The 14,741-nt window shown below is 35.6% G+C and overlaps 1 protein-coding gene across 8 annotated transcripts in view; it reads left to right on the plus strand.

Annotated features, from left to right (window-relative positions):
* Positions 1-14,741, plus strand: part of MALRD1 (MAM and LDL receptor class A domain containing 1) — an 847,485-nt gene that overhangs the window by 355,104 nt on the left and 477,640 nt on the right. For all 8 annotated transcript variants that reach the window (XM_058532519.1, XM_058532517.1, XM_058532520.1 and 5 more), the window contains one exon: positions 3,216-3,303. In XM_058532519.1, the coding sequence (XP_058388502.1) occupies positions 3,216-3,303 (88 nt within the window). The remainder of the gene's footprint in view (positions 1-3,215; positions 3,304-14,741) is intronic.

Below are 14,741 nucleotides of genomic sequence, written 5' to 3' on the forward strand. Positions count from 1 at the left end.
CTCTTGGGTAAACAAATACCTACGTATAGGATTGCTGCATTATATGAAAGTGTATGTTTAATTTTATAAGAAACTGCTAAACCATTTTCCAAAGTGATTGAACCATTTTGGATTCCTATCAGCAATGCTTTGGAGTTCCAGTTGCTCTGCATAGGATATGTGCTTTTTTATATATTTTAAACAAGAATTCTTTTCTTTTGAGTCTTTCTGAAGATACATTATATTAAAAATTGATATATTATGCTGGAACTTTATTTTTTTTTCCAAATACAAGATAGTTAAAGTAGGTGTCAGTTGAATTAGTTCCATTTTTTCTTTCTTATGACTTAATAGAGCCTACAACATATATGTTGGGAAATTGAAGATATTTTGGTAAAAATTATGATTAAATTGTGTCTTGCATATATATGATGACAGTAGTTCCCATATCATTTAAACATTTTGGTCAATAATTCAGTTTCCTAAATATTGAGGAAAATGAGTTCAGGCAAGCCTCCAAAGCTTTATTAATATTTGAGTCTTTGGTTATATTAGAACTGAAAGTTCAATGTAGTTAAGTTCACTCCATCTTTCTTTGAAGCATGCAGCAGCCCATGAAAAGAACAACTCAGAGGAGCTGGATTACTTTGTAAAATTTCCAAGTCAATGATAGTTCTAGTCTAAGTAGAATTGGCCTCTACAGATAATGCAGGTCATTTAGACCAAACTGGGATTTTCAATTGCCCTTAAGTCATTCAGTAAAGTACTAATGAAACTTAGGAGTAAAATTTGGCTTCCCTAATTTCCAGAATGGCAGTGCTGCCTTGCATGCAATAACATTTGTGTTTTAATGTCCTTCCATTTATTCTGGGAAAAACACCAGAAATGATAGTGAATTTTCCAGAATAGAGACACTTTGATTTGCTCTTTTTTGTGACTATTTTCTTAGGACTAATTTCTTGGGATAATTTGCAAAGCTCTTTCCAAGGCTAAATTAAATATAGGACAAAAGTAGAATTAAACCTTAACATTCATAACTTTTTCTCAAGATGTGATTTGTTATCAAGTAGACTTTTTTTTTTAAATGACTAGCTTAATTAAATATTCAAAAGAGGCTGCGACTGCAATTATATATACAAATTGATATTTTTAGTATCTCAACATGAAACTATTGTTCATTATTTCTCAAGCATGCTAACATTTAGAAGGTTTAGAAATTAAAGATATTTTGGTAAAAATTATGATTAAATTGTGTCTTAGCTCAAGACCCAACTATCTTCTGTCTTGATTATTTCTGTCTTCCCATTGGCATTGAATGCTGATAGAAGCAATATCAAAATGCTTATCATGTAACATGAAGTAAATTCCAATACAAATAAGCCTTGTGTAGACAACATCCACTTGGAAATGTTGGTTACCTGGTGTGGCCCAAAATGAGAAAAGTTGTAATTTTCAGAAATGATGAATTCTTTAATTTGTGACTACATAAAGACAACAAAAGGAATACTGTGGAACAGTTGAGTTTACACACCTGGAGTGGAGCTGTGTATCTGTAAATATATCCCTAAAGTTAGCGTACAGATATTTATATATATGATAACTATGCTTTCCATAAATGTTGGGATTCTGATGTTGCTTTTATATCCCTTCTCATTAATAAACTAACATGATCATGAGTGGTGTAGCCGTGTTTGTTCTTATTTATCTGAGTTTTTTTTTTTCTTGCATCTTATGAGCCTTTTGTTAGCATGTTCTATGTCGTATTGCAGTAGGATAGACACATATTGATCTAAGGAATTTATTAGTCATTGCTTATGACTTTTTCCTATTGTTCACCCAAGTGCAGTCTTTTTTTCTATGAAACAAAAGGTATTTTCTTACAGTATGTTCTGCCAAATTCTGACTGCTGGCTTTTGTTTATTAGAATAATTGTGTGGTTTTGTTCTGAGTATTCTTTCTGCATTTTTGTTTTCTTTGCCTATGCTATTTCTTTGAATCGTGCTGGTGGTGAAAAGAAGAATGCATTTTATATTTGGAGTGGTCCATTGTAAAGCAGCAGGATATTGTACAGCACCATTAAATGTTTCTCAGGAAATATTAGGTGAACTACATTTGCCCATTAGTTAGATGCATAAATCTTTCCCAAGTTGATTAATTTTCTTAATGACAAATCAGGGAGAAAATTCTGGTAGTTCTCAAGAAAGACTAGAAAGTTGGAGGAAGATGTCAAGAGGCTTGAGGTCAGTAATTTGACCTTTTAAAACTTTCTCTTCTTTAACTAGGCCATCAATAAATAATGTATAACAGAACTTTTAATGGAAGATAGAATTTGAAAAATGAAATAAAATTTCAACTCCCACCTATAGCATTTGTGAGGATAAATGAAACTGAAACATATGTTCATAAAATAGTAGGAAAAAAAAACATATTTTTTAAGTTTGAGTTTGCTTCAAGTTCTTCATTATTCAATTATAGCAGGATTCCTAGTAAGTATGCAACATATTTGCATAAGTATTAAAATAATTCATCATGATTAATTCTATTATAGTAAATCTTAGCCTTAATCACAATCTGCCATATCCTAGAGTGCTTTGTCAGTATTTCATATTTTACTGCAGTTTTCGTGGAATTGTAGCTCCGGTTAACAGCACAGATGTCATCTGAGTGCACTGTGATTAATGTGGTACTGAAGATCTAATAACGATTAGCCAGTTTCACAAAGTGTTACAGAATAAGGTTGGTGGGTGAGAAAAATTTTAAAGCTCTTCAATGTACATTCTAGTAAGCACCTCTGGCAGCAAATTGGATTTCTCAAAGGATGAAGAGGTTTAAACTTGGAAACAGACGAACTACCAAGGTAAAGGTGGGAAAGTGGACAATAATTTGCCTTCAAATGCTTTAAGGATCAGAAGAAAACTGGGCAAGTCTAGAACTAATGGTTGAAAGTTATAGGGAAGTAGATATCAATCTGAAATATTGACATTTCAGAAAATCAAAATTCACCATAAAGAGAATGGGCTTCATAGGTTTAATGGGCCCAATAAAGTATGGAACTTCCTATTACTGGAAGCATTCAGGTCCAGACAGGATGCCTACTTATGGAGACTATTGCAAAGTATTTTTTAATGTTTCAGAAGAGAGTTCTCTTTAGGTAAATTCTGAATTCCTTTTCAACCATGAGATTCCATAAATTAATTCCCTTCACAATGACAGCCAATTTCTTATATTTTTCTTAGATTTTGGTGGAGGCTTCAGTGGGAGATGGCTTCACTGGCGACATTGCAATTGATGATTTGTCATTTATGGACTGTACCCTCTACCCTGGTAAGGAAGAATATTTCAGTATGTGAGTATTTTCAAACTTGTTTACTTGAAAAAACTGCCAAAGAAATCAATATTTCTTGATTGCACCTCCTGTAACAGCACAGATGTCGTCCAAAATTGCGCTGGAAATACTCTCAATTCTATTCTTTCAAATGTAATAACCCTGGAAACAATTGTTGTAAATCTTTGCTAATAGTTAGTCTTCAAATCTTTGCAAACATGGCAAAGAGGTTTGGATCAGTCGTGTTTACCTCTCATCACATGGGAAATATTAGGAAATCATGTCTGAAGTTAAACTGTAATTTCATTGTATTTGAGAGTTATAATAACCAACTGTTTGCCTTATAATTACATTGTTTTGGAGACTTTATTAACCTCTCAGTTACCTTCAGTGATGTTTTATTCTCAGGCTGCACTTTAAATATTCTTAAGGATTGTTTTCAACCATTTCCTCTCCATATTATAGATTTCTTTCAATTAAAACAGTAACACATGTTTCCTAGATTTATCTCTCCATTTTCAACCTTTCTCTTAAACTCCAGACTTACATACTAACCACCTACTCAGCATCTCAACTTGGTTATCTAATAGGCATCTCAAAGGTAACAACAGAAAATAACCTAAAACAAACACACCCTAGGGGAAACATCCCGGGCAGTGCATAGTGATCTAGTAGGACTGGATATCACGTTCTTGGAGGATGATTCTGGCACTGAGGCTGGAGGCTATTAAATTGCATGACAAGGGGGACACAATCTCCTTTCTGGAGTAATCAGAGACCAGGGACTGGGTAATTTAAAAAGCAATTGCAATACTCCATGTAGAGAGCACTCTCATATGCTGAAAACTTAACCTTCAGCCCTGCTCTGTCACCATAGAGTTGCTGGTCTGAAGAGCACCAGCCTCTCCCGAGGCATAATCAGAGGGCTGGATTCCAGCTCTTTCCCTCGTAGCTGGGTGGTGCAGCTCTGACCCTCCACCTCATCGTTCTGGCAAGATTAATTACCTTAACCACTCCGTGTAGTGGTTTCCATGGAACTCTGTAGAAAGCCAGTCCCTCTCTGGAAGGCCAACAAGAAGGAAATCAGAATTGAACAAGTTTACTCTTACCTCTCAATGTCTAAAAGTAAGTTCTTCATTACCAGTTGCCCCACAATCTTGCCATTCCTCCACGCCGCCCTATCTCAGTAAATGACAGTTTATTTCTAGTTGCTGGTTCTTCATTAACAAAGCTTTTCAACCACCAGCTTCAGCTATATCCAGAGTCCATTATGTCTTAGTGCCCTCACTGCTCTTCCCAAGCCACCGTTGTCTGTACATGGATTACTGCAACTGCTTTTTAAATAATCTCTCAGCTTCTGCCCTTGAACCATTGAATCTGTTCTCAAAACAGCAGCCAGAATGATCCTTTTCAAACTTAGATAAGATTATGTCACCCTATCATCAGAGTTTTTCCACGACATCTTATCTTATTCAGAGCAAAAGTCAAACTTCTTCCAATGGGCTCCAAGGAATAAATGACTGATCCCCTCATACTTCTCTGACTTCACCTTCCACCAGTGTGCCTCTAATTGACTTCTCTCAACCATAAGGCCTCTCGGCTAATCCTGGAGTGCTCCAACGCATTTATGCCTCTGCTCAAAAGTTTCTTATTTAGAGAAGCCTTCTCTGAACACTACACTACGTGCACATGCGCGTGCGCACACACACACACACGCACACACAGTCTCTTCCTTATCTGATATTTTCTATCTTCTTTCCCTGAGTTATTTTTTCTCCATAATGCTTATCCCCCTTATAGTTAAATTTCCATTTTTCCCACTGTAATGTTAGCTGCATAAGAGCAGAGATTTTACCTGCTCACTGCCTTGTCTCCAGCAGCTTGAATAGTATGTGGTACTTAGTAGTACTTAATAGATATTTGTTGGATGGATGAGTGGAAAGATGGAGCAATGTCTATATCTTTTTAAATGTTTTATATACTTGTGTTATATATTTTAGTTATTATTATTGCTAAAACTTTAAGTATGTCTATATGCAAGCTACTATGTTATGTGTCAGTCAGCTTTACTTGGAAGTCAAATCTCAGTGACTTACAACCACAAGCATTTATTTCTTGGTCTTAAGTGTGTGAGTTGGCATAGAACAATAATAGCAAAAATATATATTTCTTGTTCAGAGCTCCTTATAATTCTGTGTAGCCCCAAGCTCTGTATCTCTGTTCCGTGTGTCCTATCTGGGACCAAAGCTGAAGGACCAAGTCCCTACCTGACACATTCTGTTGTCAGGGCAGAGGGTTGGAAAAAGAAAGCACATTTAAAGCTTCTATTGGGACATGGTATGTATCATGTCTGCTCATGTCCATTGGTCAGAGTGAGCCATGTGGTCAAACCTAACAATAGGGCAGGGAAGTATGCTCCATGGACAGGGAACTTGGCAAGGGTAGGGAACACAGAAAATCCTTACATGAGAGGGAGCTGATAAATGGGCACAATCATACCAACTACCACTCTATGTATCGTCTTGTATAATCCGATCACATTTGAAGAGTCTAGAATAGTACCTGGTCCATTGTTGGTGAATAGATGTTGAATGTTGAAAAGAATTGATGCCTTTGTTTTCCCAACATTATGGAGCAAACTGAGAAGGAGACACCTGCCCAGGGTTACCTAGCTATAAAGTGGCAGAATACAATGTCTGCTTCTTAGACCATGTTAACCATTGTTATTATTCTGCTCATAAAATACACTAACTTCACAAGGAAGAGAATACAATTTCCATTTTACAAGTGTGAAAAATTAAACTTAAGGAGCATAAGTGACCTGGTGGAGAATACACAATTGAGAGTGGGAATAGGACTTTTATCTAAGCTTGTCTGATTTCAATGGCCAGAGCTTTTTCCAAATCACCTTCCACTCTGATCTCAGGGAGAATCACTGTGATCCGAGTGGCAGAGAAGACCAAAAAAAAAAAAAAAAGTACAGAAAGGCAGCACAAGTCACCATTTATACTGTTGCTGCTCCAATTATCCAGCTAAACACATTCTGTGGCTGATGGTTCCAAGTTGGAGGGAGAAGAGCTGCCAGAAACAAAGGCAGAGATGTGAAATATCAGTTACAGACCATTAATCCTGATTTTCTGGTTCAAGTTTTGGAAGAAAAACATGGAATTCTAAAAAGTGTCTGAACTGTGTGGTTTTAATGTTGGCTTCATAACAAAAGAAACGTTGGGTTGAAGCCACAAAGTCTGTTGTGGCCATAGGTTTCACACAGGAATTTAATGTAATCTTGTCACAAGATGAAAATAAAAGTAAAAATTGGCTCTTAATAAAAATATTGCTCTTGATGATTATCAGTCAATTTTTTTTCATGACATCATGTTAGCTGAGGTGGGATCAATGCATCTAGATGTTGATTTGCTTTTAATATAAACTGATTATTTATCTACAGCATGTTTCCTTTTTGGCTAAAACAAAACAAAACTAATAAACACTGAAAAACATATATACACAAACAGAAAACATTGACCTAATCTCCAACATGCAGATTTGCACCTTATCTGTAATTTTTATATTATGCTAAGAGTGACTAAAGTGGAGTAGATTATTTCATTTTTACCTATTACCTCAAAATCAATCTCTCTTTCCCCCATGCATTCCTTGTTCCTTTTAATGACATCAGTATTCTTAGCAACCTGGGATTGAAATTCCACAGTCATCTTTGACACTCCCCTTAAATTTGCCCATCTGTAAATCCTGCTGACTCCAACTCCAAAATATTTCTCATATCTATTCTGTTTTTTCCATTACTTCTGCCGTGACCCTGGTTCAAAACAGCAAAACAGTGTTGACTGGAAGGGTAAGCTTTTTAACTGCAAGCTTTTATTAATTTTTCCTCAATAGTCTTTATGCCATAGACTTAATTTCGAATTTCTTTTTGCTTTGTCCTAGAACATCATTATTAGTTCTTCCAGGTCAACTCTTTCTCATTTTCTAATTTCTAGTTGTTTCTAACTTAATTTTCAAATCCCATTCTCAATTTTGGATCATACTTCCTTTGTTTTAATGCTTTGATGATATGGATTCTTATTTTATTTATTCATTTTTTGGTGAGGAAGATCAGCCCTGAGCTAACATCTGGTGCCAATCCTCCTCTTTTTTTTTTCTGAGGAAGACTGGCCCTGAGCTAACATCTGTGCCCATCTTCCTCTACTTTATATGGGACGCCGCCACAGCATGGCTCAACAAGCAGTGCGTCGGTGCACGCCTGGGATCCGAACCTGCGAACCCGGGCCGCTGCAGTGGAATGCACGCACTTAACCGCTTGCGCCACCGGGCTGGGCCCTGGATTCTTATTTTAAAACTAATCCAGGAGAGAAAAGACTTTTTAGGCAAGATTAATTACATTTCTAGGGGAAGTAGGTAAACTTAGCCATACAAGAGAATTCTATGATTCTTTGCATCAGTGTATGATGTTGTCCATTCCCAGAGTAGATAATGATGGAGAATGATGGCAAGGTTCAATAGCTTTCCTCTCACCTTGACTCGGACCTTCAGAGGAGATTATTAAGTAAGGAGCGTTGCCAGATATTCAGACTTAAAAACAAGTATCCCAGAGGAAGTATCTGTTTCACATTATTCTTTCCATCCTACGTGAGAAAAGCAAGGAGTATGTTCCCTCCAGCAGAACACATATGACAGTTTTCTTTCCTGCCTCAAGGATTTTTGGTGAGGTAGATGGGTTATTTGGAAAAATAAAGTCATGACTACATGGCATCATGACATACTGTTTGCAATCTGAAAAAAAATTGCCTATGCACTTTTCATCCTATTTTAAAATTTCAGAATTCAGCATGCATATTAAAATTATTAGCTACGTGAATTATTAATTTTTAGAATAAATATTAGTATCCAAGGTATTAGAGTTTTATTTTTCCCAGGAAAGTTGTTACTAAGTCAGTGGCATATCTTGTAACTGATGATGGCTTAAAATTGATACAGTGTGGTAACTATTTACAAGATGCTTAACAGCAATTTTATGATGTCCTCCCCCACCCACCAAATGGTTTTTGTTGTTGTTGTTAAAGTGACTGAGTTGATTGAATTTTTGGCATCCATCTTCATTAGCCTCAATATCTCACCAGCTTTATTTATAAGTTCTGTTCAGGTCTCTATTCTTTCTGCAAAGAGTAATGTTTGTTTCAGTGTGAATAAAAAGGCAAGGGGAAAAGTGAGGGTCCTTTGTCTTCACCTTGAAGGTGTCACCTGCAGCTTTTCACCTTATAATATTAAGCTATTTGGTGTGTCCGTTATATTTGTCAGAGAATGATACAGTACAGGAAAGCACTTTGTTTTGAGGTTCTTCTTTCTTCCATATTTTTCTAAAGGAAATATAGACTCTGAAGGAAATACAAAATTATCCGAAATATTTGAAGTTTAATAGATGTCTTCAAGGCAAAAATCAAGAAATTTGAGACTCGGCGATTACAATCTTAAATATCCTGGTTTTAGCGTCTTTGGTGTAGGCTTGCAAAGTGGCTTAGCATATATGTAGGAAAAAAATTGGCAAAAGCCTATGTCCCTCCAACTTAGTATTTTTATTGATTGTGTTTCTAGAAAACAAACTTAGACAAATAACTAACTTAACCTGTTTTAAAGTTAAAACTTTAAAATTTTCTCATCTTTTAGTTGAGGGAAATGCTAAATACTCAAAATGGATAAGGCTGTTAAAATGCTTAGATTTCAGCTTGAAAATTGTACAACTGCTACTTCAGTCTATTTGTAGTCACTTTCAAACATAGTGCAAAGCCTGTAAAGATGGAAAATACCTGTGCTACCTGGAAAATTTCATTGAATGTATGTGTTTAAGTAATAATATTTCAAAAGAGCTGATTTGCTGTTGGGATAGGGAAAAAAAGGCACTGTGTATGATATGTAGCAAACAGCTGTATCACAGTTGTTATAAATCATGTACAAAGAACAGCTATATTTTAGTAAAACCTACTCTCGTAGAAAGTAGAGCTAACACAGACACTTCAGTACGATCATGCTGAATGTGGTTGTTTCAGCTTGTGGATATAACTCTGTTATTGCATTAAGTGCAACAGCAAAAATCTACACTTTTCCCTTGGAGCTATAGACATTTAAAATTTTTCAATTTTCTGAAGATTTGTTATGTTTAAACTTTGAGTAGACTTTTAGATTTTTAAATTAAATCTATTTCTTGACATCAGAAGTCACAGGAAAAACATAGGCATTGTTACCTGGAGATGAATAAAGGACAGCTATGCATATTAGACAAGTAATTCACACAGTTATGATATGTCTAAAGCTGGTAATAATTTATCAAGGACTAGAAATGTTAAAATATTGATTTTATTTGCCTAATTACCAGTATGGGAATGGCTGAAGGGAAGGAAGTCTAGTATAAAACAAGCTGGAAAATCTGTTTTGTCAGAAAGATTATATTAGTGTAGGATGAATTATATCATATTTGTTACAAGGAGTTCACAGAGCGAGGAGTTAGGGTACTGAGTCCATCTGGAGTCTGAGTCATCTACTTAAGATGACAGGTGTATAGGTGGGTTGGTTTCCCTGTGGCTCAAGGCTGTGGAAGAAGATCAGACTAATCTCCGCTTCTTAGTGAGTGCAAACTTCAGTTATTTGCATTTCACCTTTGCAATTTTGTTTCATTTGCAAAGCTTTTACTATTTTTTGTTCAAAGAGATTTAACTCTATCATTGCTACCAATTTTAGCCATTCAATGCAATTATAGGCAAAAACAATTATAAGCTTTGCTATGGACTGAATGTTTGTGTTTCCCAATATTCATATGTTGAAGCCCTAATCCCCAATGTAATGCCATTTGGAGGTGGTATCTTTGGGAGGTAATTAGGATTAGATTAGGTCATGAAGGTGCCACCTTCGTGATGAGATTAATACCCTAATAAGAAGAGGAAGAGACATGAGATCTCTCTCTGTGTGCACACACCAAGGAAGTCCATGTTAAGAAGCCCTCACCAAGAATCCTATCATGCTGGCACCCTGACCTTGGACTTCCAGCCTCCAGAACTGTGAGAAATAAATGTTTGTTGTTTAAGCCATCCAGTCTATGGTATTCTGTTATAGCAGCCCAAACTGATTTAAGACTCACTTATTGTTCTAGATATATTTTACCATTAAAATTATTCACAATTCATATTTTTTTATAAAATAAAATTTATCTATATACTGCATGAAGTCATTTTTAGTATCACTTGAGTTAAGAAGATAGTACTTTAGGAAATACTGCTCTAAGTCATAGTGGAGTAAAACAAGTTGACTTCATGTTTCTTAGATGAAAGTCTAATCTTTGAGGACTGGAGTGTGTGTCAGGAAACTTGCAGTCCTTGCCATGCCTTAGTCTCCAAACGATGTCTTGGCATCACCATGTTTCTGGGATCTGTTTTATTTCTACAAGGCAATTTCCAAGGAATCAGCTACAACTCCATCTTCCATGTTACAAACACCACCATTTCCAAAGTTTTAGTCGAGAGTAAGAAATACTTTTCTCAGTTTGCTCTTTTGGTGCTCTAAAATACAAACATATTGGACTTATTTGGTTTTTAAGATTTACTCATTCTGGTGGAATAACAAAGAGTAATGAAGAAAGAACAAAGAATTTCAGAATCTCACAATTACATTTTTAGAGTACAGTCACGCATCGCTTAATGACAGGGATACCTTCTGAGAAATACATCATTCGGTGATTTTGTCATTGTGTGAACATGACAGAATGTAAAACAAACAAAATTGGCCACCCCAAATTGTGCCTCTTTAACATGAGGATTATTTTAGGCTGATTATGTTTAAGAAACAAAAGAATCAAAAGGTTTTTCTTGTTATCTCCCCCTTAACAGTCCAAAAGAATTCAAATAAAAAAACCTGTCTCAGGAAGTGAACTATCCCCTTAGCATAATATTAACTAGGGGGTAAACAGGGAGGAACCTAGAAAAGCCTATCTGTTGGGCTCCCCTCTGTTTTCTTCTGTTTCTGTGTGGCCAAACATTTGTTTTCCATATATTTGCTCCTTTTCACCTGTGACCTGCCTTCATTCCCTTTGAAGTCCCTGGCTCCCCACCCCCAACATCTTCTTTTGTCTTTAGGTGAGGATGGTATTTAAGGTGAGGGCTTTGTCTATTTTGGCAAGTTACTTGGTTTTCCTGAGTTTCTCCCATGTATACATGTTATCAAACTTTTGTTTTTCTCCTTTTAATCTGTCTCATGTCAATTTAATTCTTAGACCAGGTAGAAGAACCTAGAAGGTAGAGGAAAATTTCTTCCTCCCCTACAGTACTTACACAAACCTAGATGGTATAGCCTACCACACACCTAGGCTATATGGTACTAATACGCAGTCTATCATTGACTGAAAATATTGTTATGTGGCACATGACTGTAGTGGTCCTTTTACCTATCATTCCTGGATCATTTCTGAGATAGATAATGAGTTGTGTCTATTTTTGCTGAGTATCAACTCATCAACCCCTTTTTCTAAGACATCCACTCGTGTCCATGGTTTCTTCTTAAGGGAGACTCTTTCCTAATTTATATTGAAACCAGGGCTAAAGATGCAGTGAGGCTACTGGTTTTAATAATACGGCAGACAAGATGATCTGAAAACTATAACACGACATATACTTAGAAATGTCAAATATAGTATAACATTCATTTATTTAAATGTCAAGCTGAGCTTAAAAAAGAGAAATTCCCAGGTGAGAGAAACAAAGAGAGTACGGAAAAATAGAACAGAAAACATAATGTGACTGCCAGAGCTAGGGAGTAACAGAACACGGGATGGATGAGAAGAAGGAAAAGGGAAAGGAGGGCGAGAGGGATATACCATCCCTGGGAAGGGGTGCCAATGGGGTTCCAAAAGAAACAACTCAAAGTTTATCTAGATGGACTTTCTACAAACTAGGTGATAAATGATTCTCACAGAAAAATCAAGCACGGCAAATTATAGTGGCCAGCCTCCTAAATAGCCCCCAATGATCCCTACTTCTTGGTATTCACGCCCTGTGTACCAGCCTCCTCCCACATTGAGTAGGCGTGACCTTGTAACTAATGACCCACGTGTCAATGACTGTATGTGATTTCCAAAGCTAGGCTTCTGCTGTCTTCTCTCGGATCACTCACTCTGGGGGAAGCCAGACACCAGGTCAAGAGGATACTCAAGCAGACCTGTGGAGAAAATTCAGGAACTGAGACCTCCTACCAGTAGCACTAACTTCCCAGGCATGTGAACAAGTCTCCTTGGAAGCAGATCCCCCAGCCTCAGTCAAGCCTTCACATGATTGCAGCCTTGGCTGACATCTTGATGGCAAACTAGTGAGACCCTAAATCAGAACCACCAAGCTAAGCTTCTGAATGTCAGGTTCACAGAAATTGTGTGAGATAGTAAGCGTTTATTAGTTTAAACTTCTAAGGTTCATGGAAATTTGTTATGCAAACATAGAAAACTAATAAACAAATAATTAGAAATATTAAAGGATTCCAAACCCTAAGAAAATAGCATGACATGGTTAAAAAAAAAGAGAAAATTTTGAAAAAAATAAAATTGGCTTTCTTGAAGTGATAAATAAAATCAATGAAATAAAAATCTGAGTGGATGAATCAAATAGCTGAAAGACATCAGTGTTGTGATTAGTCAACTGGAAAATAGCTACAAAGGAATTTCAGAGTGCAGCATATAGATATAATGAGGGAAAATGGGAGAGGTAGAATTACTCGAAGGATAGATCATAAAAGCCAATGGAGTTCCAAGGAGAGAATAAAGAAAATGGAGGAGAAGCAATTTTCAAAGATATATGGGCTAAGAATTAACATCGGGCATGAATTTAAGAAGCCTAGTGGACCTCATGCAAAATATTATAATGAGAAAAAATCCAGGTCTAGATGTATGGAAATGAATTAGAAAAACAACAACAAAAAGAGAAGATTATGTTAAAAACAGCCAGAGATTAAAATACGATTAAAAAGAACTATAATTAGACTGATAGCTGACTTCACAACAAGAAGAATGGAAGTCAGAAGACTGTTGAATACTATTTTCAAAGTTTTGAGAAATAATAACTGTTAGTCGAGAGCAAAGCAAAACTCAGGAATGAGGGTGAGCAAAGGCATTTGGAGGGTAACATCCACAAACAAATAAAAAATGATTTTACTTCACCAGACTCTTACCCATGAACTATGTAAATGTGAACATCAGAAAGAGACAAAACAAGCTCAACAAGGGCTGAGATGCAAATGAGGAATAGACAGCAGAGAAAATGTGAAACACATGGGTAAGTGTAGATATACCAATGGATGATGAGTATGTAATATGACCAGAATATTTATTCACTGTTGAGAAGTGTAAAAATTGATGCAGTTACTTTAGAGAACAGCTTGGCATTATCTAGTAAAGTTAAAGTTGTGCATGCTCTGTGACCAAGCAATTTCACTCCTAGATACATCAGGAGAAATGTACAAAACAAACAAACAAAACTTCAAACAGAATCAACTCAAAAACCAGTGATGGTAGAACAGTTAAATAACATATATCCATAAAGTGAAATATTATACAGCAGTCAAAATAGCTGTACTAGAACATACATTAACACAAAGGGATGAATGCACAATTTTGAGACAAAAATCAAATTGTAGAAGATTATATACAGAATGAGTCCATAAATCTAAATTTCAAATCTAAACAACATTTTATTTATTTAACAAGGGCCTGCATGGTGTTCCATGTATGCAGTCACTATTCTAAGAATTTCACAATATTAACTCATTTAATCACATAATGTAATAAATAGCCACTATGAGAGATTATTTGGTATATATGCAAATGAGAAAAAAGATAAAAGCAAATGAAAGGAAAGAAATGAAAAACACAAAATTCAGTGTACTGCTAACCTGGAGAGATGGCAATGAGGGTATGGAATCAGCAGGGAAACCACAGAGGGTACAAAACTGTGAATTTTAATTTCATAAGCTAGATGGTAGACTTGTGGCAACTCTTTTTATTATTATTATTCTTTAAACTGGGCATATATTTTATATCCACTCTTATATATGTATAATACATTTCATAATAAAACATAAAATAAGTGAAAAAAGTTTCAGTTGCTCAATAGATTAATAGATCAAAAATTGGCCATTCATATGAAAAAAGTTGAATTTAGCTTCTTATCATAGACGATAGATAACACTAAAGTCCAGAAGTAGTAAAGACCTAAATGTGAAAAGTAAAGCTAGCAAAATTTATGAAAATTATGGAAAATGTGTTTATGATATTGGAACAAGGAAGAATTTTTTTCAGTGAAACTTGAAATCACAAACCATAAAGGAAATGATTAATAAATTTAAAAAACATTAAAATTAGAATTTTTTATTTTGAAAGACAACATACAAA

The sequence above is a fragment of the Diceros bicornis genome, chromosome 36 (genome assembly GCF_020826845.1).
Source record: "Diceros bicornis minor isolate mBicDic1 chromosome 36, mDicBic1.mat.cur, whole genome shotgun sequence".
NCBI lineage: Eukaryota > Metazoa > Chordata > Mammalia > Perissodactyla > Rhinocerotidae > Diceros > Diceros bicornis.